At 58.7% G+C, this 25,491-nt stretch overlaps 2 protein-coding genes across 2 annotated transcripts in view; both read left to right on the forward strand.

The window, feature by feature from the left end:
- The window catches only part of IFITM10 (interferon induced transmembrane protein 10), an 11,142-nt gene extending 8,804 nt beyond the window's left edge, over window positions 1-2,338 (forward strand). Inside the window, exon 4 of the mRNA XM_049641336.1 lies at window positions 1,712-2,338. Within this exon, the coding sequence (XP_049497293.1) occupies window positions 1,712-1,861 (150 nt within the window). The 3' untranslated portion in view covers window positions 1,862-2,338. The remainder of the gene's footprint in view (window positions 1-1,711) is intronic.
- CD81 (CD81 molecule) overlaps window positions 1-25,491 on the forward strand; it is a 334,787-nt gene that overhangs the window by 57,663 nt on the left and 251,633 nt on the right. The window lies entirely within an intron of this gene.

Raw genomic sequence — 25,491 nt, forward strand, 5'->3', positions numbered from 1 at the left:
TCCACCCATCCACCAATCCATCCATCCACCCATCCACCCATCCACACACACATCCATCCATCCAACCAACCATCAATCTGTCCATCCATCCGTCTATCCACCATCCATCCACCCATCCAACCAACCATCCATCTACCATCCATCTATCCACGCACACATCCATCCATCCATCCACCCATCCATCCATCCATCCAACCATCCATCTGTCCACCATCCATCCATCCATCCATCCATTCACCATCCCATATACATTGATCCCTGCTCCTTTATTCCCTTCAACCCATTCAAATAGTCACCCACTCCTCTATTCATCTGTGTTTATACATGTTCATTTTGCTTCCTCCTCCCTTCCGTACTCTGCCCCATCCCATCCCCATGTATTTTGTACATCAGTTCACTTAACTATTCATCTAACCTTACTTCCCCCCAGTAACTTTCACTGCTTTACTTACCACCTCTACATGTCAGCCATCCATCCATCCTCTGACCCAGCACACCAATAAATCCACTCATCCTTCAAGCTGACAGCATCCCTTCTTTCCACTGCTCCTCTAGCTGAGCCACATGCATCCATTCATCATGTACTTGTCTTCACACTCACCCTTGCTCACTCTCACCTTGTTATCCCTTATGTCATCTCATCCATCCATATGACCCATGCACTATCATTTTTTTCTATTTTCCCTCCCTTCTCATCCATCCACGAATCCAACTACACTTCTTTGGACTTTGTGGAGGGAGAACGTGCTGAAGAGAGGGAAATCCTAGGATTTACCCTGCGTGAGGGTGGCTTCCTCCTTGGGAATACCTCTTCACAACCAGAGAATCTTGGAAATGGGTCCAGCTCTGCCCACTGTCTTCCCTGTATCTTAACATCCCTTCCCAGAGACCATGGGGCCCGCTGCCTGTTCTGTCTAGTGCCTATTCTTAGGTAACCCCTGTGAATTTTAGATTAAGGAGCCGCTCAGACTAGGGCACACTTACAACCTCCATTGGTTGATCATATAACTCTCTGAGACCAAGTTTCTCCTTTATCTTGTGAATTCATTTGTCGATCCCAGCTTTATTGAGCTACAGTTGACCTACAACATTGGAGAAGTCCAACGTGCACAACGTTGCAATTCGATACACGTACATCCTGCAAGATGATCGTAACAAGAGGGTTCGTTAGCACATCTGCCAGCTCACATAATTATTGTTTTTGTGGTTGGTGGGGTTTTTGGTGGTAGGAACACTTACAATCTGCTCTCGCCAACTTTCTTTTTTTTTTAATGTTTATTTATTTATTTTGTGTGTGTGTGTGAGAGAGAGAGAGAGAGAGAGAGAGAGAGAGTTCAAGCAGGGGAAGGACAGAGAGAGACGGAGAGAATCCCAGGCTGCTGCGCTGACAGTGCAGAGCCCAATTCGGGGCTCGAACCCATGAACCGTGAGATCATGACCTGAGCCGGATCCAGAGTCGGATGCTTAATTGACCGAGCCACCCAGGTGTCACCCCCCCCCCCGCCCCGCCTCCTTGATTCAGTAACTTTCAATCTTATAGTACAGTATTGTTAAACACTCCTGTTTTATTTTAAATAATTTCAGACGTGGAAAAGTTGCAAAAAGAACTACAAAGAATTCCCGGGTGCCCTCCGCACAGAGGTGCCCCATACCCGTATTTGCCTTTCCCTGGTCTCTGGCCTCGGGCCTCACCTCCCCCCTCTGGCTGCAGGTTCGAGACAAGAAGCTTCTCAATGACCTGAATGGAGCAGTGGAAGACGCCAAGACCGCCCGGCTGTTCAACATCACCAGCTCTGCCCTGGCGGCCTCTTGTATCATCCTTGTTTTCATTTTCCTGCGGTACCCGCTCACCGACTACTAGGACCCCGCGGGCGCCGCCGGCCGTGGAGACGAAGCCCCGAGACACGTCCGTTGTCATGACTGACGCGATACGGGATGCGGTGTGGTTGGGGCGGAGCAGGGCGCGGGCCCTGGGACCCCCCCGAAGCTGTGAAGCGGGCAGCGAGGCCACCAGAAGGTCCGCACAGTAAGGGGGCAGCGGGCTTCGGGCCAGCCCACCCTCTCTGCCTCTGCCCGTTCCCAGGGTCTGGGTTTCTCCCTGTGTTGCCGCACCCTGGCTTCCAGCGGCTGCCCCCCGCCCCGCCCTCCTGTGCCCCACCCAGGCTCCTGGGGCCCCTCTGGCCCGACACCCAGCAAGAAGGGCTTCTGTGGGAGCTCCCCGGCTTGGGGGAGCTGCCAGCATCTGGGGACTCACTCTCTCCTCTCCGACCCCACCTCCTCCAAGCTGTGACCCTGCTCAGAGCTCTTGTATCTGTGAACTTTCAATAAAATACCTGTCTGGCTCCAGCCCAGCCTCTGTCCCAGGGCCGAGCAGGGCATGGGGGTGGGTGGATTTGGCAGCTTTGGGGGCCCCACTCAGGCGCTGCCTGGCGGTCCAGGCTTCCCCCCCCACCCCAGTGCCAACACCGCCGGGGAGGGTTTGCTCCGTGACCTGGCGGTCTTCTGCCCATGGTGCAAGGGGACCGAGGGGGACTTTGGCAGAAGGTGCCCCAAACACGAGTCCTCTTGAGGATTAGGCAGCATGAACAGAGCTATCTGCCCAGCTGTAAGTTAGATCGGAGAAAACCAGCGTGTTCCCGGGGAGGGAGCAGAACCCTCGTGGCACGGGGTCGCAGCTTGTCTGGGAAACCAGAGGACGTCTGGGCAGCTCAGGTGCAGAGAGCGAAGGAGGAAGGCCTGCTGACCTCACCCCCAGGCCCAGGGGTGGCTTCGCAGGGGAGGGACTGGGCTTGCTTTGTGGGCTTCGAGGACGGTGTGGGGGAGGCGGGGGACAAGGCTGTCACAGAAGTGGGAACCGTGCAGGCTGGGGCTGGGGCGGATGAAAGAATTTGGTGACAGACTGGATGTGCTGTGAGGCGGGCGGGAGGAGCCGGGGGTCCCTGCGTGTCCGACTTGGCCGGGGCTAAGCCCTCACATGGGGACCTGGGGAGGAGCCCTGTGGAAGCAGAGGGGCCCGGCAGTGACAGCCAGCATGGAGCCCAAGGAACACCACCTCTCTCCGGAAGGCTGGCAGGAAGAGGGGGTGTCCCAGCACCCAGAGTGTCGGGGGCAGAGGAGGGAGAAGCCAGAGGCGCCCATCGGGTTTCTGGGAATGTGATGGAGGAAGGAAGGAGGTAAGGAAGGGGCGGAAAGGTGTGCTTGGCGGGGCGGGGAGGTGGCCGCCAAGGGAGAAGAGTCCCGGGGATGTCATCAGAGCAGGGTGCCAAGCCCGGGGCTCAGGGTCGGCAGTGATGGACAGCCACAGGGAGGAGGCCAGGTGACCGAGGGGTCACCAGGGCATGGGTGTCAGAGAAGGGCGGAGAGCACAGACGGAGCCCTGTCTGGGCAGCGTCCAGACAGCAGGAGAGAGACTCCTCCCTCACGCAGGACAGAGGCACAGGTGCTGATGACGGGGTGGGTGTGTGGACGTGGGGCCGAGGACTGGGGTTCCCCTGCGACCTCCCTGGGAGGGGGACACGCGGGGGGGTAGGGCTCAGGGCAGGGGTGAGGTGTTTGGGGTCTTTCCTGGGCAAGTGGACCGGTGTGGCTGTGGTCAGCTGGGGGCACGCGCTGGGGGCTCCGCGACAGAAGCGTGGAGGGGACTTGGGAGCGGGACATGGGGCTGGGCGTCTGCCGAGGATGGACGGGAGCCGGCTGGGCTGATGGGACCTGAATCCCCGCGCGGAGGGACGCTGGGGGTGGGGCAGCGTTGCCGTGAGAGGGTCAGGGCTTCCGAGAGCAGCGGGTCAGGTCTGGAGAGGTGTTTCCCAGGTGGGTGTGCTAAGGGGCTGGGGGGGGGGGGCTAAAAGAAAGGGGGGGCGGGGGGGGGTGGCGAAAGGCACACTAGTGAGGGGGCCAGACTCCAGCCCCCGGCCCCACCCAGAAGCCCAGGGGAGGGGCCGGAACACCATGGCATGACCCCTGACCCCAGGCAGTGGCAGGACGGCAGGGGGGCTGGCACCCCTGCAGGGTTGCACGGAGTTATGTTGTGGCCACCCATGGAGGGGAGCTGGGAGCCTTCCGGGTGGCCCCCAGGAGGGCGGTTGGAGGGGCTGGAGGGCAGCGAGCTCAGTCCTGGATCCTTCCGGAGCTTCCAGATCAGGCCCAGGTGGGTTCCCACCACTGCCCATCGGCTTCCCGGAGGAGTCAGGGCCAGGATGGTCACGGGGAGGGCATCTGGGGAGACAGGGACCAGAGGTCATGAGCTCAGGCCCTACCCTGGGGTCCAGGTGGCTTCATTACCCCTGACGGGGCCGGGAAAGTGGAGGCAAAATGTTTTCTTCTCTCCTTTTCCTTAAGCCTTTGCTGCCAGCAGCCGCTGACCTCCTGGGACGCCAACCGGGGGAACCGCATCCTCGGGAAGGAGGCCTCGGCCTGGCTGGCCTCTCCCTGGAACCTGTCCCTCCCGGCTGAGGCTTTCGGGCTCCGGTCGCAAACAAGTTACGACCGTCTTGCGGGCACCGAAGGCACGCTTAGCCCACAGACGTTTGTGTCCATTCCTGGGGAGCAGGGGCCACACTGCGGAGGCTCTGCCTCCCCCCCCCAGCCACCCCTCCCGCCACCCCCCCACCCCACCCCAGCCACCCCCCCACCACCACCTAGGGCTCAGGAGAGTATGCTGGCACCTGCCGGGAGGGGTGTCTGCGGCCCGTGTAGCCCAGACCCCAGCAGGTGGGCGGGCGGGCACGGGGTCCTGCCTTGGTCTTGGTCTCTGGCTTCCAGGTCTGCGTCTTTGCCTCTCTGGGCCCCGCCCTGACCTTCCGACCCTCCCCGCCCCACCCCCTCCCCGCACCCCCTCCCTGTTTTTATTTGGTTTGCACAGTGTCTGCCAGGAAAATGCCGCTCAGTAGGTACTCGTACGAATGAGCCGGCCGCCTCGGCTTGCTCTCTTCCTGCCCTTCTCTGCGTGCCCCTGGCTTCACGCATCTTTGCGGGGGGGACTCTCCCCGCCCTCCCCTCCCCCACGCTGCCCCGATTGGCCCTGGCCACCGCCCTTGTGACCTCCAGCTCCCAGACCAGTTTAAAAGGACCAAGGATGGAGAGAGTGTCTGGAGGCTGGCGCTGGCCGTGTGCACCTGTGCGATGAGGGGCTGCTGGGCGGTTAGTCCCCAGCTTCTCCTGCCTTGGCCACAGTGGCCCCAGGTGTTCCAGGTCCCCATCATCCGCTTGCCAAAAACACTGCCCCCGCTCCAGCCTGACCCTCTCCACACACTGGAAAGGCGCAGAATACTCCTTCTTCATCGCGTGCCCTCGGCTTCCCTCCTGGGTGTGGAGATACCCCCGGAGGCCCCCTGCTCCCACAGAATAGCGACCCCCGACCGCCGGCTCAGACAGGGGGCACGCAGACGAACAGGTCCCTGGCCCCGTCGGGCCGCAGGGCCCCCCTGAGATCTGCTCCGTCCCACTTCACGGGGGTGGGTCTGGGAGGCGGCGGCCATAGGAAGAGCCACCATGCCTTCCCCCACCTGCCCCCCCCCCCGAGGCACCTGCTGGGCTGCGGAGGCCAAGACTCAGTGGCTCAGGGGTGGTTTGAAGGACACAAGAGGCTCCTGGAGCCCGGCCAGCAGGGCTGAAGGGCAGCGCGGCAGCGGCAGCGGCAGCGGTTGAGAAATTTCGCCTCCGGTGCCCGGCTCCCTTCCTTTCGGCCACGGCGTGGGGGAGGGGGGGAGGGGGGAAGGTGGGGCGCTCCCTGTGGCTGCAGTTTATGCCCCCCTCACACTCCTGACGCATCTGACTCATACGCGGACTGCCATTTGGATGCCCTCTTGCTGAACGTCTGTCTTATTACCTAGAGCACATCCTTCCTACTGGGCTGTGGGTTTCTTAGTGGCACCCGGGTGTCTCCGCCCACGTCCCCCCTCTGTCCCTGACAGCCCTGCCCCGCTCGGAGGCCCTCACTGCCCTCTCTCCCTGGCCTGTTCTAATAAACACAAGTGTCCGATTTCAGTATGGTCACAACTACCACCGTCTTCATCAGTTGAGGCTTTTCGCCCAGGACACGGAAAGGAGTGCATGGAGAGAAAAACACCAACACGTTTGCCAAATCAGGGCATACGTGGGTGACATCAGGCACTGATCAAGTTCTACTTCTGGACTCCAGTGGTGGTTACGTGAGTGTTTGTTTTATAAAAGTCATAGGGGCGCCTGGGTGGCTCAGTCGGTTGGGCGGCCGACTTCGGCTCAGGTCACGATCTCACGGTCCGTGAGTTCGAGCCCCGTGTCGGGCTCTGTGCTGACGGCTCAGAGCCTGGAGCCTGCTTCGGATTCTGTGTCTCCCTCCGTCTGCCCCTCCCCTGCTCACACTGTCTCTCTCTCAGAAATAAACATTAAAAAAATTTTTTAAAAAGTCGTTATGTTGTATAGTCATGCCTTATGGTAGCCCTCTGCATGACATCCGTGCATTTACACAAATATGTTCACAGACGCCACGGATGGGAAATAACTCATGTGCGTTAACGTCTATTTTCACATACAGACGAAAACCAGTTGATAAATGCACAGCTTTGTTTATAATGTCCCTGGGAACTTAGCCTTTTATTTATTCAAAATAAGCATGATGCATAGGACAGAATGTCTCTGGAAGAAACCACACGGACAAGAGTAAGATGGGCCCCAGGTGCCGGTGGCCGCACCCCAGAGAGGGGAACCGCTGGGGGACTGGAGCCAACAAGGTTTATGGGGAGAAGGCAGGTGCATGGGGTGGGGTCAGTAAAGACAACGGGAGGCCAGATACGCACAGGATTTGGCCAAATAATTACATATATATATATTTTAATGTTTATTAGTTTTTGAGAGAGACAGAGTGTGACTGGGGGAGGGGTAGAGAGAGAGGGAGACACAGAGTCCGAAGCAGGCTCCAGGCTCCGAGCTGTCAGCACAGAGCCCGACGTGGGTCTGGAACCCACGAACCGCGAGATCATGACCCGAGCTGAAGTCGGACGCCCAACCGACTGAGCCACCCAGGTGCCTCCCCTCCCCCCGCCCCCAGCCAATAATTACATATATTAAGGCTGATGGGAGTCTGTGACAAAAGTGGGGTGGGACAGAGAGGAGCCAAGGTGGGATTAGGGGAACCTGTGCACCCCCAGCTCTCCCCACTGGCAGGGTCTGCGAGACCCCCAACAGCCCCAAAACAACAAGCTCACTGGCACCCAGATGTTGGCTCTTAAGGTCACTGCCCCCCTGCAGGGACCGGGCCCCCTGGGGACGGCTGGTTGCAGGCAGTGCCTGGGGGGGCTTGGACCCTGATGTACAAGACGACCTGAGGCACCTGGGACCAGGAAGCAAAGACCTGATGAGGTAGGTCCGAATCAGGCCACTCCGAATTTGGCCACTCCGGCCAAATCAGGGACAACTGGGCCTCAGGGTAAATCCACTGAATGAAAGAGGAAACCATGAGTCCACACGGAGACTCATAAATAAACTGGAGGCTCAGTGAGCAAGGGGGTCTCTAGTCTGAGAGGCCAGCCTGGAGGACAGTCATGACTGCAGAGGGAGACGGAGACCCAGCGGGCGGTACCCCAGAGGTGCCCACCTCCCCTCCTGGGCGTCCCCCCATTTTCTAGGGCGGTTCACAGGACCCTGGAGAACCGCGCACTCGCACTCGTCAGTGTGTGCGAGGGAGGGGCGCCTGGGGGTTGCAGACGAACGGGCAGGGGGAGGCGTGCGGGAAGGGCGTGGGGCTCCCGTGCCCTCGCCCCAAACCTGCGTGTGTTCCCCAGCCCGGAAGCCGGCCGGACCCCACGTCTCCGGACTGTTCCTGGAGGCTCCTCCCCGCGTAGGCTTGACTGACCATCAACTCCACGACGTGCTGGAGGTTCTCATGAGGTCTCGGTCTTTCTGGTGGCCGCCCCCACCCGGGCCCCCCACCCCCACCCCACAGTCACCTCGGGAGAACAAAGGATGCTCCCGTCACCCAGGAAATTCCAAGGGCTTTAGGAGGTCAGTGTCGGGAGCCCGGCCAGGGACCCACAGAGATGTTCCCTGCGATCTCACGCGGCCCGAGCTCACTAACACACCGCCAGAGATACGTAAGCAAGCGGCAGACAAGCCCCTTTCGAGGGATAACCAAATAGAAGGGTCCTGCCCTCTGCAGAAGGCTCGTGGCCACGGGAGCCACAGGAAGAGGGGGACCGCTCCGGTCAGAGCTGGTCACCACAGACAGGATCCCCACCTGCGCGGTCGTTCCCTAAACCCACGCGATTGTGTGTCATCAAGTCTCATTCATAAGCTTCCTCTCGCATGATTAATGTTTTTGCTGATAGGATTCACGTCGCCCGGACGCCTCTCACGCTGTCGGTTGCTTCCTCTAATCTAAGGTTTGGACAGCTGCCCTCGGTTGATTGCTCGGCGTGGACATCTCTGCGGTGCAGGAAGTGTCCGCTCCTGTAGGGACTGTCTGACCTTGACGTGGTACCACATAATCAGAACCACTGTGGCTTTATGGCGAGCCCAGACATCTCGAGGCCCCCCTCACCGGTCGTCTTCAGGAGTTTCTTGGCCATTCCACTTAAGGTATTCATTTAATTGGAGAACTTACCAAGCAGGGGGGGAAAAGACGACTAGGATTGTGATTTAATCCACAGAGATACATTTGGGAGGAATTTACATTTTTATAAGACTGAGTTTTTCAAATCTGTAAGCACGCCATAGGCTTTGATTTACTTCAGTCTCTTTAAAGCGCTCCCCAAACGCGCTATAGTTTCCCGCGTCGAGGTCTCGCACAGGACGCGTGAGATTTACTTGCAGATATTTGATTTTGGTGCTATTGTAAATGTTACAGTGTGAAATGTTTTCTTTCCTGAGTGTCTGTTGCGTTTGACTTCTGAGGAGCCGTCCTGCACTCGGCATCTCGCTAAGAGGATTTTTATTTTCATGATATTTTTCGTAACGTCTGGATTTTCCACGTGTTCGGTCGCAGCGCATGTCGACGTGCAAAGTCAGAGTTTCCTTTCTCCCTTTCTGACCCATGTACCTTATGCTTGTTTTTCTCAATGCATTTGCTAGAACTTCAATCACACTGGGAAACAGAGGTCGCGGCAGCAGGGTTTTCTTTTGTAACCCTTATCTCTAAGATAAATCTTTCCAGGCTGCATGATGTCGGATGATATTTGCTCTAGGTATTTGGAGACCTCCGCGATTAGCTTAAGGCACTTCCCTGTTAGTCATAATATGCTAATATTGACATTTTTGCTGTAGTGCCACAGATACGAGAAGCTTAGCATCCTGCAAAGGCACAGACTGCGAACGAAAGAGCCAACGGGAAAAGACGCGGGGGCAGCCTGCGCGAGACCCGGGGACCTTTGCGACCCAGCAAATAGCAGCAGCGGCTCAAAGCGGCCCGACTGGGCTTGCAGCCAGCACCCCAGGCAACCCACACGCTCTGCCGGCTGCAGCCACTTGCCACCCTTAATTTCCACGAGGTCCTTAAGGGCACTCACTCCAGGTCTCAGCCGACTTCATCGTCCGACCCAGAGCATAGGCATGTCCCGCCCTTCTTTCCCACGAGGGGGGTGTCTTTCCAGTGTCCTGATCGGTGCCCGGGCCTCTCTGGATCCACTAACCCACGTGGGACTGCTGCAGCCCGCCCGGGGCTCCGGGGCTTTCCCCACGGTCCGTGAGATTCTCTTGAACTGTGCACACGCCCACCTCAGTTATGTAAAGCCATTGACACGCTGGGGGAAGTGTGTCCGCACGGGCCTAGTTCGCGTGCCGTGCCCATAGCTCCGTATTTACACATCGCTTTTGAGCCGATTTGTGAACACGCATCGTGGCAGAGATGGTTCGGTCTTATTAAATTAATGCGGAACACCACGGAATCGTTGTCTGCCTCTCCTGGTTTGGTTATGTAATTTTCCTCTTAAAAATTTTTTTGTGATGTTTATTTTTGAGACACAGAGCGTGCACAGGGGAGGGGCAGAGAGAGAGGGAGACCCAGAATCGGAAGCAGGTTCCAGGCTCTGAGCTGTCAGCACAGAGCCCGATGCGGGGATCGAACCCACGAACCGCGAGATCATGACCTGAGCTGAAGTCGGACGCTTAACTGACTGAGCCATCCAGGCGCCCCTAAATGTATACATAGATTACAAAAAAATTTTTTGAACGTTTATTCAGTTTTGAGAGACAGAGCACAAGCAGAGGTGGGGCAGAGGCAGGGGGAGACACAGAATCCGAAGCAGGCTCCGGGCTCTGAAATGTCAGCACAGAGCCCGACGTGGGGCTCGGACCCGTGAACCGTGAGGTCGTGACCTGAGCTGAAGTCGGACACTGAACCGACTGAGCCCCCCAGATGCCCCCTGCCATTACATTTTAGGCACAAACTACAGTCATTTCCAACTGTTTTCATTGTTTGATGGAACCAAGCGTCTGTTTGTTTGTTAAAGCAGTTTTTGATATTTTGGGTTGTGACAAAACACATCGTAATTTGTCACATTAAAATGAAGGGAAATATTATTTTGGCCTCCGGTTTCTCACAAGTGGCAGGGTTTTCAGAGAAAAAATAAAATCATCATGGGATCAGAAAGGCTCTAATTTAAGCCATGCCTTTTTTTCTCTCTCTCTCGTTCATTAAAGTCATTCTCCTAGCTTTGACGTGCCGTGTTTTCATGACATTTGACGGAACCATTTGAAATGGCTACTTTCAGGGATGCCTGGGGGCTCAGTCGGTTCAGCGTCTGGCTTCAGCTCAGGTCGTGATCTCAGAGCTCGTGAGTTCCAGCCCCGCGTCGGGCTCTGTGCTGACAGCTCGGAGCCTGGAGCCTCCTTCAGATTCTGTGTCCCTCTCCCCGCCCCTCTACTCTCTCTCTCTCTCTCAAAAATAAACATTTTAAATAATTTCTAAAAAATGAAATGGCTGCTTTCACAGGTAAAAAGAGTCAAGTGTTAACAATTGCATCCAGTCGGCCTGAGAGGGTGTAACATTATTAGTTGCTGCTAAAAACATTTCGCCCATCACATTATATTTTCATCAACCCCAGCACGTCCATAAGGACGGCTCTCAATATCCAAACGTGAATGTTCTAGTCCAGTTTCTCCACAGACTTGTAGCACAAGTGCATTGTGGGCACAGAATACGTTCTGTAAGATTTCGACCTTTTGAAATGTTTCGAAACTTATTTTAGGGTCAATCTGTGTCCAAATGTCCCTCAAGAAAGTACTTATGTTACAGCATTGGAGTCGGGCTTTTTGTGGGGCCTCCAGGTAAAATGCATTCCTTGTGGTGTTCAGTCTTCTGTAGGCCTGGCGGCTTTGCAAAGTGGGGAGCGGTCGACCAGGGCCCCTGTGGCTGTGCCCCGAGACCTCACATGTCGCTCACACCGAAGTCACCCCTTCCTGGGCCGCCCTCCTCTGTCGGAGCCTGAGGCCTCGGCACCTGGAGGCCTTGCTTCTGAGGCCTTGCCAGGCCCTTCTGAGTGTGCACCCCAGTCTCACAGGCTTCCTGCCCCCGCGCCCCCGCCAACCTTGAGTCGGGGTCAGGTGCGCATCTGGCCTCACACCGTCTCTGGGCCACGGCTCCTTCCCACCTTCTCTCTCACAGCCTTTCCTCAGTGAAGTCCTCTGCTTGGGTCCTGTCTTGGTGTCCATTCCCTAGAAGACCCTAACCCTCAGGAGCACCACCGAGAGGGTCCGAGAGGACGGCAGGGGGAGGGGATGCTGGGGGCTGAGGCACCTGATCTGGTTGTCGGACGGGACACGGATGGCACCTAGAACACCCTGGAGGTCCCGTTGTTTCGTTAAAGATTTCACCCCAGCCGATGAGAAGTCCCTCCCGGGGCAGGAGCGCCCTGGGGCGGGTGTGACGATGTAGGTGTTTGGGGGACACACAGGGACAGGGCCCAGAGAGACAGCAGAGACGGTGGTTAGGGCAGAGTTGTAGGGATGCCCATCCAGGGACAAAGAAACACCGATGGCTGTGACAGGAGGTAAGGGACCCTGAGGACAGAGATGGGGACACCCAGCTGGACTCTGAGCCGACAGAGGTGGTCCCCCTCCCGTGACGGAGCTGTCGCTTCCCGGATGGACAGACGGGCGAGGCTGCAGACGAAGCCCCTCCAGAGTCACGGAACAAGCGGGCACAGTGGCATTGGACTTCTGTCTCCATGAAAAAAAGTAGTGTTTAATTGACACGCAGTAAAATCCACAGTTCTTTGGACAAATACATGGTCGCATAACCTCCACCAAAACCAAGAAACGGAAGAGTTCCCACGTCACCAAAACACTCCCCTGTGCCATTCTGTGGTCAAGGCCCCTCCCCGCCCCAGGCCCCGGCAACCATGGGTGTCTCTTCTGTCCCTAAGACGTCGCTTTTTCCGGAAGGCCATCAAAATGGCACCACACAGCATCCACCCTATCAAGCTCTCTGCTCCGTCCTGAGACCGAGCCTGAGCCTCTCCCACCGTCCTGGGTGCCGCGGTCGTTCACTCTGCACGCCAAGAGGTGGCGCCCCACGTGGCTGCCCTGTGTGTCCACCCCCAGGGGGAGGGACAGGCCACACCGCCTCTCCTGGCAGGGATCACAGATCAACGTGTGCACACAGGCTTTCTCCTCCTTCCCTTCAGTCGGCGTCTGTCAGCAGGACTGAGTCACACGATGTGCGTGTGCTTAATTCTGGAAGGACCCGCCAAGTGCAGCCCGCACGGGGCTGTCTCACCGTGGCTTCCTTTGGGTCACGCCATGGGCTGTTCTGAGTGCCTCTTGGGGGAGGGGCCCCTACGTCTTTGGCCCGTGGCTCGATATTGCGCCGTTTTCTTTTTCTTGGTGGTTGAGAATTGCTCACCACGATGACGCTTGTTTCCAAATGCCGTCTTCCCATCCTTCTCTTCCCGGTGCCTTCCGAACGCAAAATCTCTCCGTTTTGGTGAGGTCCAATGTATCTCGTTTTTTTTCCTTTCACGTCTATTCGGCTGAACCCCAGAGTCACCAAGATTTTCTCCCAGACTCTGCATTTCGATCTGGGACCCATCGGAAGTGATTTTTGCGTGTGGTCTGAACTACGACTCCAAGCGCATTGTTCACGCAGAATTCCAATTGTTCCGGCGCCTTCTGCCGAGAGGACCGTCAGCCGTCCGTGTGAGCGTGTCTGTCTCCAGACCCTCTACTGGTTTCTTCATGTGCCGCGTGGCGTCTGGGCCTCGGCTCTGCTGACCCTTGGTGCCAGGCGGCTCTCCACGGTGTGGCCACCCGTGCCCTGCAGACTGTTTGCAGCGGCCCAGCCCCAGCCGGATGCCTGGACACCCCCACCGCCAGGTGTAACAGTCAGAAATGTCTGCAGACACCGCTGGGGTCACCTGCCACGGCTGCTGTGACGAGGGTTCGCACATGAGGCAGCTGACACCGGAGAGACTCATTGTCCCCCCGTCCTGGGGGCTGGAGCCCAAGGTCCAGGCATGGGCAGGGCCGGGCCTCCCAAGCCCCTCTCCTTGCGTGTGGACGGCCGTCCTCTCCCTGTGTCCTCACGGGGTCATCCCTCTGTGCGTGTCTGTGTCCCGATCCCCTCTTCTTACAAGGACCCCGGTCACACGGGATCAGGACCCACCCTGGCGACCTCATGTCACCTCAATCACCTCTGTAAGTCCCCTCTCCAGATACGGTCATGTCCTGAGGTGCTGGGGGTCAGGGCTTCAACATGAATTCGGGGGGACACAGCTCAGCCCGTAACAATTGCCCTGCCGGTGACTTCCTAAGAGCTCCCAGCGTCATGGGGGGACAGGGCCCCCACTAATCCCCACCCTTCGCTCAGGGCGAGAGATTTGTGATGACAGAACCAGCCTCGCAAGCGGCTGCTCCGGGCCTGACCGTCAGAAGCACTGGGCCAGTGAAGGTTCCGGGTTTCTTCACTGGGAGAACTTCATCGTGTTTCTGTCTTTTGGTCGTTGGGAGACACTCCTGGATGTGGTTTGCTCGGTGACATCTATAATTGGAGTCTCTTTTTCTTCAGAAAAAAATGCACACACCATGAAGAGTGAGTCCCAGTGTCCATCTCGGGTTGATGATGACTTATCCACGGAGGTCCACGGACTGTACAGACAAGCGACCCGGTGGGGGTGTCGATAGTGGGAGCCCACGTGGGTGCGGGGGCAGGGCCGTTCATCAACCTGCATATTTACCACCCAATTTTGCTGTGAACCTAAAACTGCTCTAAAAACTGAAGCTTATTTTATTTTAACGTTTATATATGTTTTTGAGAGAGAGAGAGAGAGAGAGAGAGAGAGAGAGAATGTGCATGTGCTGGAGGAGCAGAGAGAGGGAGACAGCATCCAAAGCAGGCTCAGTGCTCTGAGCGCAGAGCCCAGTATGAGGCTCGAACCCACGAACCGTGAGATCATGACCTGAGCTGAAATCAAGAGTCAGATGCTTAACTGACTGAGCCACACAGGCACCCCCCAAAAAATAAAATCTATTTTAAGATAAATAGATCTACCCTATGACCCAGCAACAGCACTGCTAGGAATTTACCCAAGGGATACAGGGGTGCCGATGCATAGGGGCACTTGTACCCCAATGTTTATAGCAGCACTTTCGACAATAGCCAAATTATGGAAAGAGCCTAAATGTCCATCATGCAATGAATGGATAAAGAAACTGTAGTTTATATACACAATGGAATACTACATGGCAATGAGAAAGAATGAAATCTGGCCATTTGCAGCAACGTGGATGGAACTGGAGAGTGTTATGCTAAGCGAAATAAGTCAGGCAGAGAAAGACAGATACCATATGTTTTCACTCTTAATCCTGAGAAACTTAACGGAAGACCATGGGGGGAGGGGAAGGGAGGAAAAAAAAAATTAGAGAGGGAGGGAGGCAAACTGTAAGAGACTCTTAAATACTGAGAACAAACTGAGGGTTGATGGGGGGTGGGAGGGAGGGGAAAGTGGGTGATGGGTCTCGAGGAGGGCACCTGTTGGGATGAGCACTGGGTGTTGTATGGAAACCAATTTGACAATAAATTTCATATTAAAAAAAAATAATAAATAAATAAATAACATCAGTTTTTAAAATATAGCCCCCCCCAGATGAAATATTTAGGTGTAAATCTAATAAAACCTGTCCATAATCAGCCCGCTGACCACCGCACAAACACACGTGAAAGAAATCGAACCAGACGTAACAGAGTGAACACAGGGAACGTGTTCACGGGTTGGAAGATAAGCTCCCAGCCCTGACCTGCTAGTTTAACGGGATTCCAATAAAAAGCAGGAGTCTCCTCTAGATACAGACCAAATGAAGCTTCGTGTGTTTGTGAAATCCAGGGCAGAAAGGCAAAAACAGTCGAAAAGCCAAAACAATTTTGAAAACGGAAATAAAGTAGGAGGAACGTATTTGCTCCTTTACGACGTGTCGGCAAAGCCGCGGCGGTCCAGACCGGGGCGCACGCACCTTGACGTGGAAGGACCGGGTCCGCACGCGGGTGACAGCAGCAGGCCACCGCGTTCCGACACAGCGGGGACAGCCGACTGGGGACGGTTGAGTGCTCCACCAGTGGGGCTAGAGCACATGAGAAAGGCCCAAACCCCAAATTTTGCACGAAAGTAACTCCCGGTCAGTCACAGGTGTACGTGCAAAATCCAGAACGCTCAAACCTTTAGAAGGAAGCCTCCGAGAAGGTCTTTATGACCTTGAGTAACGAGAACTCTTGTATACAGGCAACAAAAGTACTGAGTGGAATTCATTCCGCTCTGAATCTAAGGGGTAAGGTAATAAAACCTTACTGTTCTCCCCAAAGGAAGGAGGGGAAAGCTGGCCTTGGGGACGTCACGTCAAGTGTCCCTTCGGAAGGGACAGCTGCTTTCTTCGTTTTCTTCACCAAATGTTTAAGCCTTTGGGGGAGCTCGTGGTTATCGGAAAATTTCACTTACGGGGGTTTTGCCTTCAGGGTGACGTCAGGGGGGCTCCACGGTTCACCCCCGTGTGAAATAGAGAAAATCGTTTTGTTTCTTTGCGGTTTTTGATGAAAACATTGATATTTAGATTTAGCCAGCTGGACTTGGTTTGGATGACCCCAGTTTTGCTGGCAACACGCAGGGCGTCCTCGTCAGGAGCCGGGGGACCTACGCCTTCTCTCCATCGGGCCTGATGGCGCTCTTGATCTGGAGTTTGGGCCGTGACATCCACAATGAACACACGTGTGTCATCTGTCGTGCCTTCTTTCTTCCTGGCTGACTCGGGGGTCGGGGGGACCTTGGTGATGGCCTAGAGGTCAAGTCAGTTTCTCCTGGGGGCTCTTTGGACAATATTGGGGCTGCCTTCGGAGACCCAGTGTCTTGGGCCATCGGAATGCAGGTGACATTCAGACCTTCTGTTTTTGTGACTGAGGATGCCTTTCAGCCCCGCTTTCCTGGCCTTCAAAGCCTTTGTTTTGGCTTCGGCTTGAGGAAAGGCTTCCTTCTCTGCCTTTGGTGCCATCTTCGAGGAAGGGCTGAAATAGAGAAAATCTTAAAACAAAAACAAAAACAAAAACAGCCACTTAGCCTCTGGCAATGGCCCTACAGTCACTTCAAACGAAGAAGCATTTACTTGGGGCGCCTGGGTGGCTCAGTCGGTTAAGTGCCGACTTTGGCACAGGTCATGATCTCACATTTCGTGAGTTCGAGCCCCGCGTCGGGCTCTGTGCTGACAGCTCGGAGCCTGGAGCCTGCTTCACATGTCCCCCTCTCTCTCTGCCCCTCCCCCACTTGTGCTCTGTTTCTGTCTCTCGAAAATAAATAAAAACATTATTAAAAATTTTTTTTTAAAAAGAAGCATTTATTCAGTGAAATCTAGTAAACGCCGATGCCAACCGGGGGTCTGTGGTATTTGAACCAAGACGTGTGCTGTCCTTCCCGCCACAGCTCCACTGGGTTCCCACATGGCGCAGCCGCGAACACGGGGTGCCCCGCTCACCTCCCTCCTCCTGCCCCAGTCGCCTGTTTTGGGGGGCTGCCTTCTGAGTGGGTGTGGCTGACAGGTGGGGGCGCCCTCCTGCCCCTAGGACCCCACCTTCGGGAGCTGAAAATGTCACTTCTCCGGACCTCAGACTCCGAGCAGGGGCGTCTCCTGCCCTCTCCTTCGGATGCCACGCAGTCTCCTAGCCCACCCTGCCCCCAGGGCCCAGGGTGGGGGCCTCAGGAGTGTCCCCCGCAGGCAGAGCCCTCAGCCCCCACCGCCTGCCATGCTGCCCCGCGTCTGTCTCCTGCCCTCCCTCCAAAGTCTCGGCGTGCGGGTGCTGGTGCCCCCACAGGGGAGTGTCCTCGGCCAGAGCAGTGGCCACCTGCGGCCGCGCAGGGGGAGCCCCGAGCGCACCTGCGTCAGGAGACAGCAGTGTGTGTTTGCATTTACGTGGGCTCCAGCAACAGGCGGGACTCATTCACCTGGGGGAGTCAGGGGACGGTCAGCTGGGGTGAGGGCAGCGTCTCCTGGGGTGCCGGACTGTTCTCGATCTGAGGGCTGGGTACACAGGGGCTTGTGAAAACCAGGTGAGGTCTCCTGCATGATTTGTCCGCCTGTCTGGGGTTTCATTTCCATTCGGTTCGCCAGAAACAAGAAGCAACATCTTGGGGGGCCTTTGCCAGGGGCGCGGGCGGCCCGGGACCGCGCGGTCGCTCGCCCCCAGCCCCCCTTTGTTGCTCCACCGTGACCGCCCCTACTTCTGTAAGCTCAGCGAAGGATTTAAAAGGATTTTGCTCACCGTACCCCACAATTATTTTTACAAAGGTTCTAAGGGTGCAGGGTTTTCTAGGTCCGCGCCTTCTTGAGTTTCTAGAACCGGAAGCCATCGCACGGAGCAGAGAACCGCCCCCTCCTGCCAGCGCGGGCAGCCTGCCCTCTCCCACACCCCTGCCGTGCCTTTGGTGTTGAGACTGCCTGCCTTTGGCGTGGGCGACCTGCTGTTCACGAGCCTCCGACCCCCCGCAGCCCTGGGGCCTGTGTCTCCCAGGAGGCCCGTGGGTTCCGCACGCGTGAGCACCTGCTGAGGTGAAGGGCTACGGTCTTCCCGAGGGGGAGGCATCTTTCCCAGCACTGCTTAGTTGAGCCCCGGCTTCCGCTGTCCCAGGAGCCATCGCGCTGAAGAGGCTCAGGGGGGCCAGAGGTGTCTGTGGGTGGCGTCCCTGCAACCATCGGTTAGTGGGTGGGGCAGTGTCCTCCAGAGCAACAGAACCAGCAGGATGTGAAGACAGAGAATGGTACTTACGTTAACGAACCACGGAGGCTCGGTGAGCCCAAAATCCGAGCGGGGAGGCCAGCCCCGGAGACTCGGGTGAGAGTCGCAGTTGTAGCCCAAAGGCTGTCCGCTGGCAGAATTTCCTCTCGCTTGGGGAAGTCGGTCTTTTATGCTCCGCAGGCCTTCAACTGATTGGATGAGGCCCACCCACAATGTGGGCAGCCTGCTGTTTTACTCAGAGTCCACTGGTCTAAACATCAATCCCATCCGAAGACACATCCAGAATAGCGTTTGGCCAACTGTCCGGGCACCACGGCCCAGCCAAGTTGACACATAAGATTAACCATCATGGTCGGGAATGCGCAGGTCACATCCTTGCTCTGTGTTGGATCGGTCGTGATTTCTCTGGACATTAACCTCAAATCCATTGCCCCGTGCACGAATTCATCAAGCTTTAGGCTCGCAAAAGTGCCGCTCTTCCAAATCAGGCCTGTGAATTGGTCCTCGTGTCTCCCTAAGGCAGCACTGGGGATCCTCTGCCCTGGAGGGCGTCCTCTATTCTGGGGCCTGACCCCACATGACTCTTCACTCTGAAATGAGATGAAAGTCATTCTTCTGTGAACCTCTCCGCTCCCTCTCCCAGGTGACAAGGCCTAGGCGGCATCTCTTTCCCTTTTTGTCCTGGCTGCTAGGGAGCTCACAGCAAAAGCTGGGCTCTTTGGCTGTGATTTCTGTGTAGCTGGATGTCACGATGTCACTGAGTTCTCCACTCTCTCTCTCCTTTTGGGCCATCACATGCTTGCTGAGCTTTTGTTCTGAGATAATCTACACCCTCTGGGTGGGTCAACTGGAATCCAAGCAAGACAGGGGGGCATCAGGCCTTGGGGACAAAGGGCCATTGCTTTAGATCCCAGCTCTGCTCTTACTGCCTTTATGGCTTGGGGAAAATTCCTTTACGTTCAGGTCCTCTGCGTTTTAAATTATGCACTTGGGATGAAGCACGTAAAACATCTAACTCAGGGCCTGGTGCATGACACCCAGTAAAGATTAGCTCTGAGTGTTTTGTGACCCGTTTTCATGCTAAGGGAAATGCTGGATTAGGTCCACAAGGGGTGGACCCCTCCGGCCGCACAGCACCCCTGGCCCAGGACAGCCAGGCGGGAAGGTGCCGCCTCTCTGATGCTCCTGAGACTGGGGGCGGGGGCCGAGCCTGTCACAGAGCACCCCTGCCCAGCCCAGGTCCTCTCCAGGCCTTGTGGGGGCGCTGCCCCAGCCCCGCCCACCTTTTGCAGGCTCTGGGGTGGGAAGCAAGAACCCAGGATGGGGAGGGATCCAGCATTAGGCAGGGCTTCTTCCTGGTGGCCCCAGAGCTAAGCGGGGCTCCTGAAGGGGGAGCAGAGACTCTCGGTGGCTGCGAGGGGTGGGCAGTCTGGGCAGGAAGGTGGGGCTTGGGGACCTGGGCTCAGCGCTCTCTGACCCCTCTGGCACCCCCTCATAGTGGACTTAGAAGGACAGTGCCTCTGGCAGGGCTCAAGTCACAGTCCCGAGCCTCCTGCAAGCCCCTGATACCCATAGGGCAAGTGGCCAAGAAGGGGACCCCAAACCTTTCTTGCCATGTGGCACCCACGAAGCCTTGGGAGCCTCGCCGGGCAGAGGGACGGAAGCCTGTGGCCAACCTAGAGACGCACAGGGCACCCCAGGGCCAGGTCCAACGGCGACCAGGAATCTGATCTTCCCCAGACCCAGCAGGCCTTGGAGGACACACCCCAGATTCTGTGCCTCCAAGCAGACTCGGTCACAAGCAGACCGTGCCAAGGACCCAGCCCTGCTGGCCACCCACCACCCACCACCCATCCACTCACACACGCACCCATCCCAGTGAAAGCCGCCTACAAGCCCTGCTCCTGTCCTCGCCCCTGTCCACTGCCTCTCAGGGTGAGATGGGGACTGCAGGACGTGCTTGTGGGGACCATGGGCCTGGGGGTGGGACCTCCAGTCTCTTGTACAACCAGAGTGCAAGCCCCGCCTCCTCCCCCTCCAGTCATGTGACCCTAGGCAATCCTGTAACGTCTCTGGTTCTCAGTTTCTTCCTCTGTAAAGTGGGGTTCAAAGTGAAGGAAGGGCTGCTTGCGGAGGAAGGCAAATGACAATGACAGTGAAGTTCCAGGTCTTTCCAGGCTCCCAGGGGGAGCAGTTATCAGGTCACCCTTGCTCTCTGTGGACTCCGGGGTCAGTGTTCTGGCATGGCCCCCTCTCCCCCATCACAGCCCACCCCCTCCCTCCTCCCTCCTCCCTCCCCCTCCCCCCGCAGCCCACCGCCCCATACCCCCCAGTACAACCGCCCCTCACATAGCCCCCCCCCCGCCCCTCCCCTCAACCCCCCTCACCCCCACCACGGCAGGCCTGAGGGTTGAGGGCGGGGTGGGGGGGCTTGGGGGCGCAAGCACTTGGCGTTAGTAGAGGTGGGAGCAGAAAGCCTGGGCCGTGCTCGCCCCCTGGCGTCCGCTTGGCCTGGGACGCGAGGGAGGGAGCCGGCCTGCCCCGGGGCTCAGAGGCGGGACAGCCTGGAACCCGGCTCCGCTCCGCAGGTGAGGACCTTGAAGTGGCCAGGCCGGGTCCCGTGCCTTTCCTGCGGGGACCAGAGCCCGGTATTGAGGTCCCCGACCTCTCTGAGCTTCTCCGCGGGCTGACCCCGCTCCCCCAGGCAGGTGCGGGTCGTGCAGCCAGCCCCTCCTGCGCGTGCCCCGGGCGGTCGGGCGTGTCTGCGGCCCTCTGGGTCACCGCACACCCTGCTGTCCCAACGCGGCTCCGCCTGTCTCCCTGGGCCCTGGTCCGTCGGACTCCGCGTGGCCCCCCGTCCCCGCCCACTCGTTCTTCCAGGGGCCCGAGCACCCCTCCCCATCTCTCAGGGGCTGTGTGCCCGGTAGGCTCTGGTCCCCACCAGCACTGTCACTAAGTCAATCATGCTCTCTGCGCCTCCTTTTCTCCGCTCTAGAGTCGCAGCAGGAATCGCCGGGCGCGCCCACGTTAAGGAGCAAAGTCCGTGGGCGGTCGGGGTGGGGGGTGGGGTGGGGGGCTCCCCAGGTGCAGCAGGGTCTGCGCGCTCCGGAGGGCGCCACCTGGTGGCAGCTTGTGCCCATGGCGGGGCGGGGGCGGTGGAAGGGAGGCTCCTCTCCCAGAGGGCTCTGCGGGGGAGAGAGTGACCAGACCCGCAGACCTGGGGGTCTGGGGTCTGCAGGAGTCCCCCGGCCTCTCAAGGAGCGTGTCCGCAGCTGGACAGGTGGGACAGATGAAACGCCTGCGGACTCCAAAGCGCCTGGGCTGTCCTCTCCTGACCCATCTGGAAAAGATGCAGAACCAAAACTAGCCCATGTGTCCTCTGAAGTTTGTCCTTCCCAATCACAGTGCTTTTGATACTTTTTTAAAAATAACATCACACATCCTTAAAATGTGGTTTCTGTGGGCTCCTCTTTCTAGGGTCACCAGCTGAGCAGGTGCAGCCAGAGGTCTGGCTGAGGTCAGGGAGGATTGGGGAAGTGCCTGCCCCACGGCCACAGGGGACATGGGCCGGGGTGGGGCCGGAAGCCTGAGGACCCCCAAGGGCGGAGGGTGGCCTCCTGGGGGTGGACATGCCGTGGGGCTGGCTGAAATCTTAACCTTGAGGGCACGTCCAGCCCTGGACCTGCCAGAGTGGGGGTCTTCTCTGGACCCTGCCCGAGTGGGGGTCTTCTGCTTCCGGCTGCCATCGGGACCACCCTGCTACGTCCCTGCATGCAGAATGCATGGGTGTCTGTGCCCCTTCTCTCCAATACCCCTCCACCACCCACCTAGTGGGCCATGGCCGACTTGGGGAGAGGCTCCTGCAGAGTGGGGGGTCTCCCTCCCCATTTTCTCCCTCCGTCCAGAACTTTTCAATGCACCAAAGACTTTATTCTTCCTGCTGGCTAATGACCACTGAGTCAGTCCTCTTGGAAGGTTCTGGCAGCACCCAGGGGTCGAGAGAGGTGCGTTCCCAAACCGGGTGAAGCCACCCGCCTTCTCCCTGGGCCGCTGCAGGATTCACAGTCGTGAAGGCTCATGCCTGCTGCTTCCTGGCCCTTCGCAGCGTGCTGTCCCTGGCGGCCCGCCGCTTGGAACCACCGCTTCCTTGGCCTCAGTCCCTCACGAGTCCCTCTGCTGCTCTCCTTCCCCAGACAGCACCTGCCCCAACAGCAGCCCTGCCCTGGTCCGCCCTTGCTGCTGTAGCGGATGCCACAGACGGGGGCTTAACCAGCGGGCGTTCACTTCTAGCTGACCTGGAGGTGGAAGCCCGAGTCAGGGTGTCGGAGTGGGTAGTGGGGGGGTCTGGTGAGGGCCTCCTCCCTCTAGGCTCCTACCTGGAGGAGAGACAGCTGTCTCTGCTTCTGTAAGGACACTAATCCCACCTCGGGGGCCCCCGCTCATGACGTCATCTCCCCCAGTCACCTCCCAGAGGCCCCTACTTTCCATCCCACCACCATCCCGTGGGTGACTGGGGATTCAACGTGTGCATTTGGGGGAGGACACAGCTCAGCCCGCAGCTCACCCCCAATCGGCTCAGGACGGTGTGACCACCGCCAAGGGCTAGCCTGGTGTCCCCCCTCCTTGGTGGCCCCCGCCCGGCTCTAGGCCTGACCCAGGAGCCGGCTAACAGTCAGGAGGTGTCTGGAACTCTGACACCCCCTTCCCTTGCCCACAGTCCCCGGGCCCCACGTGTGCCCACCCTGGGCAGCGTCTGAAGGAGCTTCCCCGGACCCCGACCCCAGCAACGAATCAGGCCCCGGGGTGCAGGCCCCCAGGCCCGCTGTGGTGCAGACACCTTGGCCCCTGGCCTTGGCAGGAGAGGCAAGGTCTCATCCACCTTTGTCCCTCGGCTGCTCATCCACTCCTTACGTGAAACATTTATGTGGCGCCAGCTGTGTGCAGAGCCCGGGAAGGGAAACTGGAAGGCAGTGCCCTCCCCAGGGGACCCACACCAGCTGAGGGGGCCTGGGGTGTGCAGAGGAGTGTGGGGCCGGCCCAGGCCCTCGGGGGTGGGCTGACCCTAGAGGGAGCAGGGCAAGGTCCCAAAGGCCCAGGCCAACGAGTTCGCTTTGTCCTGGAAGTTGGAAATTAGTTATTTTGTTTATTCTGTTCGTCTGTTTTTCACTAAAGAAGTAATCCTTCAATCCGTTCTCCGTCTAATCAGCGCAAGAATTTCAGGGACAGCTGAGGAGCTCGTGGCCCTGCCCTAAGTGCCAGCACTTCCTCCAGTCCCCTGGGGAGCACCCCGGGGAGGATTTCAAAGGGCTAGGATGTGGGAGGACGTGTCCCAGGGGAGGCGTTGGCCCCGGGGGTGCTCAGAGGCTTGGCAGGGAGGGAATTCAAGGACAGGCCACGGCTGGCCTCAGCCAAGCTTGGGGACAGGTTTCTGGCAGATGATGCAGGACAGACGATCTCGGGATGAAGCTGCCCCTGGTTCTGAGCAGCCGATGCTGCGTGGCTGACCTGGGTACAGACGCCGCAGGAAATGCCACCAGGACCAGCGCGGACCATCGGGGAGAGGAGGCTCCCACCTTCCCTGAGCCCCAAGCATGTTCTACAGCAGCCCCTCCTCCCTCCAACTCTGGGATCCCCCAAGGGAGCCACAGCCCCAGACCTCACCAGCGCCCACAACCTCCCGCTGCCAGTGAAACTGTGTCCTGCAGCGTCCCCCCGAAGGGCTCCGCTCCGGGCGGGGCTCCGGGCACTGCCAGGTCGAAGGGCCCGGCACACTGGCACCCCTGCCCCCGGGTGCCCAGCGGGGATGGGGACACGATGACAACGGCCCGGATGACGAGTGCACAGCCAGCAGTACGATAGCAGGTGGCAAACACTGGGGCTCAGCACACGTCGTGCCCTGTGTCCAGACCTGCAGGGGGACGCCAGGGTGCGGTGAGCAGGGACCCTGGGTTGAGTAGGGACCCTGCAGGGAAAGTGACCCTGGGGTGAGCAGTGACCCCTCAGTGAGAGTGACCCTGAGGTGAGCAGGGACCCCGCAGTGAGAGTGACCCCACGGTGAGCAGGGACCCTGCAGGGAGAGTGACCCCACAGTGAGCAGGGACCCTGGGGTGAGCAGTGACCCCACAGTGAGCAGGGACCCCGCAGTGAGCAGTGACCCCACGGTGAGCAGTGACCCAGGAGTCAGCAGTGACCCTGCAGTGAGCAGTGACCCAAGAGTCAGCAGTGACCCCACGGTGACAGTGACCCCACAGTGAGCAGTGACCCCACTGCGGGTGGGGGTGTCATTGTGGACCGTGCGGCCGGCCCAACATGCCGCCCCGACATGGCTCATGGGGGCGCCCGACAGAGGACATCCTTGTGGGGCAAGGGGTCCTTCAAGGATGATCACACGGCAGGGGGCTGCAGCTCAGACAGGCTCAGGGGGGGCGGGTGCTGACTCGGTCCGGCCACATCTGGGTGCCACAGCCGGCGCTCAGGAGGACCGTGGGTCTGCAGCCAAGTTGGGGGTCACCCCTGGGTGCATGGGACCATCTGGGGTGGCCAGTGGTCCAGGACGGAGACCCCAGGACGTCATGCTGGGCAGCGTGTGGGGTTGGAGGGCTCACTCGCCCCAGAATGGGTGTTGGTGGGGGCTGCACGGGCTCCCGGGAGTTTGAGGAGGGTGCCGGCCTTCGTGAGCCCCGGGGTCCAGGCCCGCGCACTCGTGCTTCCCGGGGTCCGAGGGCGGGAGGGACCGGAGGCCCAGGGGACACGGCACAGCCGAGGGTCCCTGGTCAGGAGGGGTGAGAAGGAGGCCCAGGGGACACGGCACAGCCGAGGGTCCCTGGCCAGGAGGGGCGAGAAGGAGGCCCAGGGGACACGGCACAGCCGAGGGTCCCCGGCCAGGGAGGGGGAGAAGGTCCTGAGGACAACAGGACCAGCAAACCCGGGAGGGGCAGCTCTCCGGAATGATGGGAGGACATGGGTAATTGCCACAAGGGGAAGGGACAGTGGCAGGATGCGGGACTGGAGCTAGAAGCTCAGTCAAGCCCTGTGGAGAAGGAGGACCGAGGCCGCCCTCTGGGAAGGAGGTGCAGCCGGGCGATGGCCGGCCCGCGGTGGGCAACGGGGCCCTGGGGACGCCGGCAGGGGTTCTCTCACTGCACGGGCGGGGCCGTGGCCCCGGAGCAGCCCCGTAACCGTGGCTCCTGCGGCTTGAGGCCAGAGACGGGTCCAGGGGCCCCTAGTCCCCACTGTGGTTGGGCTGTTCCAGGGCCCCGTGTGGGACCCCCCGCAGCTCCTCCCGTGCCGTCCTGACCCCCCCACACCCCTGC

The sequence above is a fragment of the Panthera uncia genome, chromosome D1 (genome assembly GCF_023721935.1).
Source record: "Panthera uncia isolate 11264 chromosome D1, Puncia_PCG_1.0, whole genome shotgun sequence".
NCBI lineage: Eukaryota > Metazoa > Chordata > Mammalia > Carnivora > Felidae > Panthera > Panthera uncia.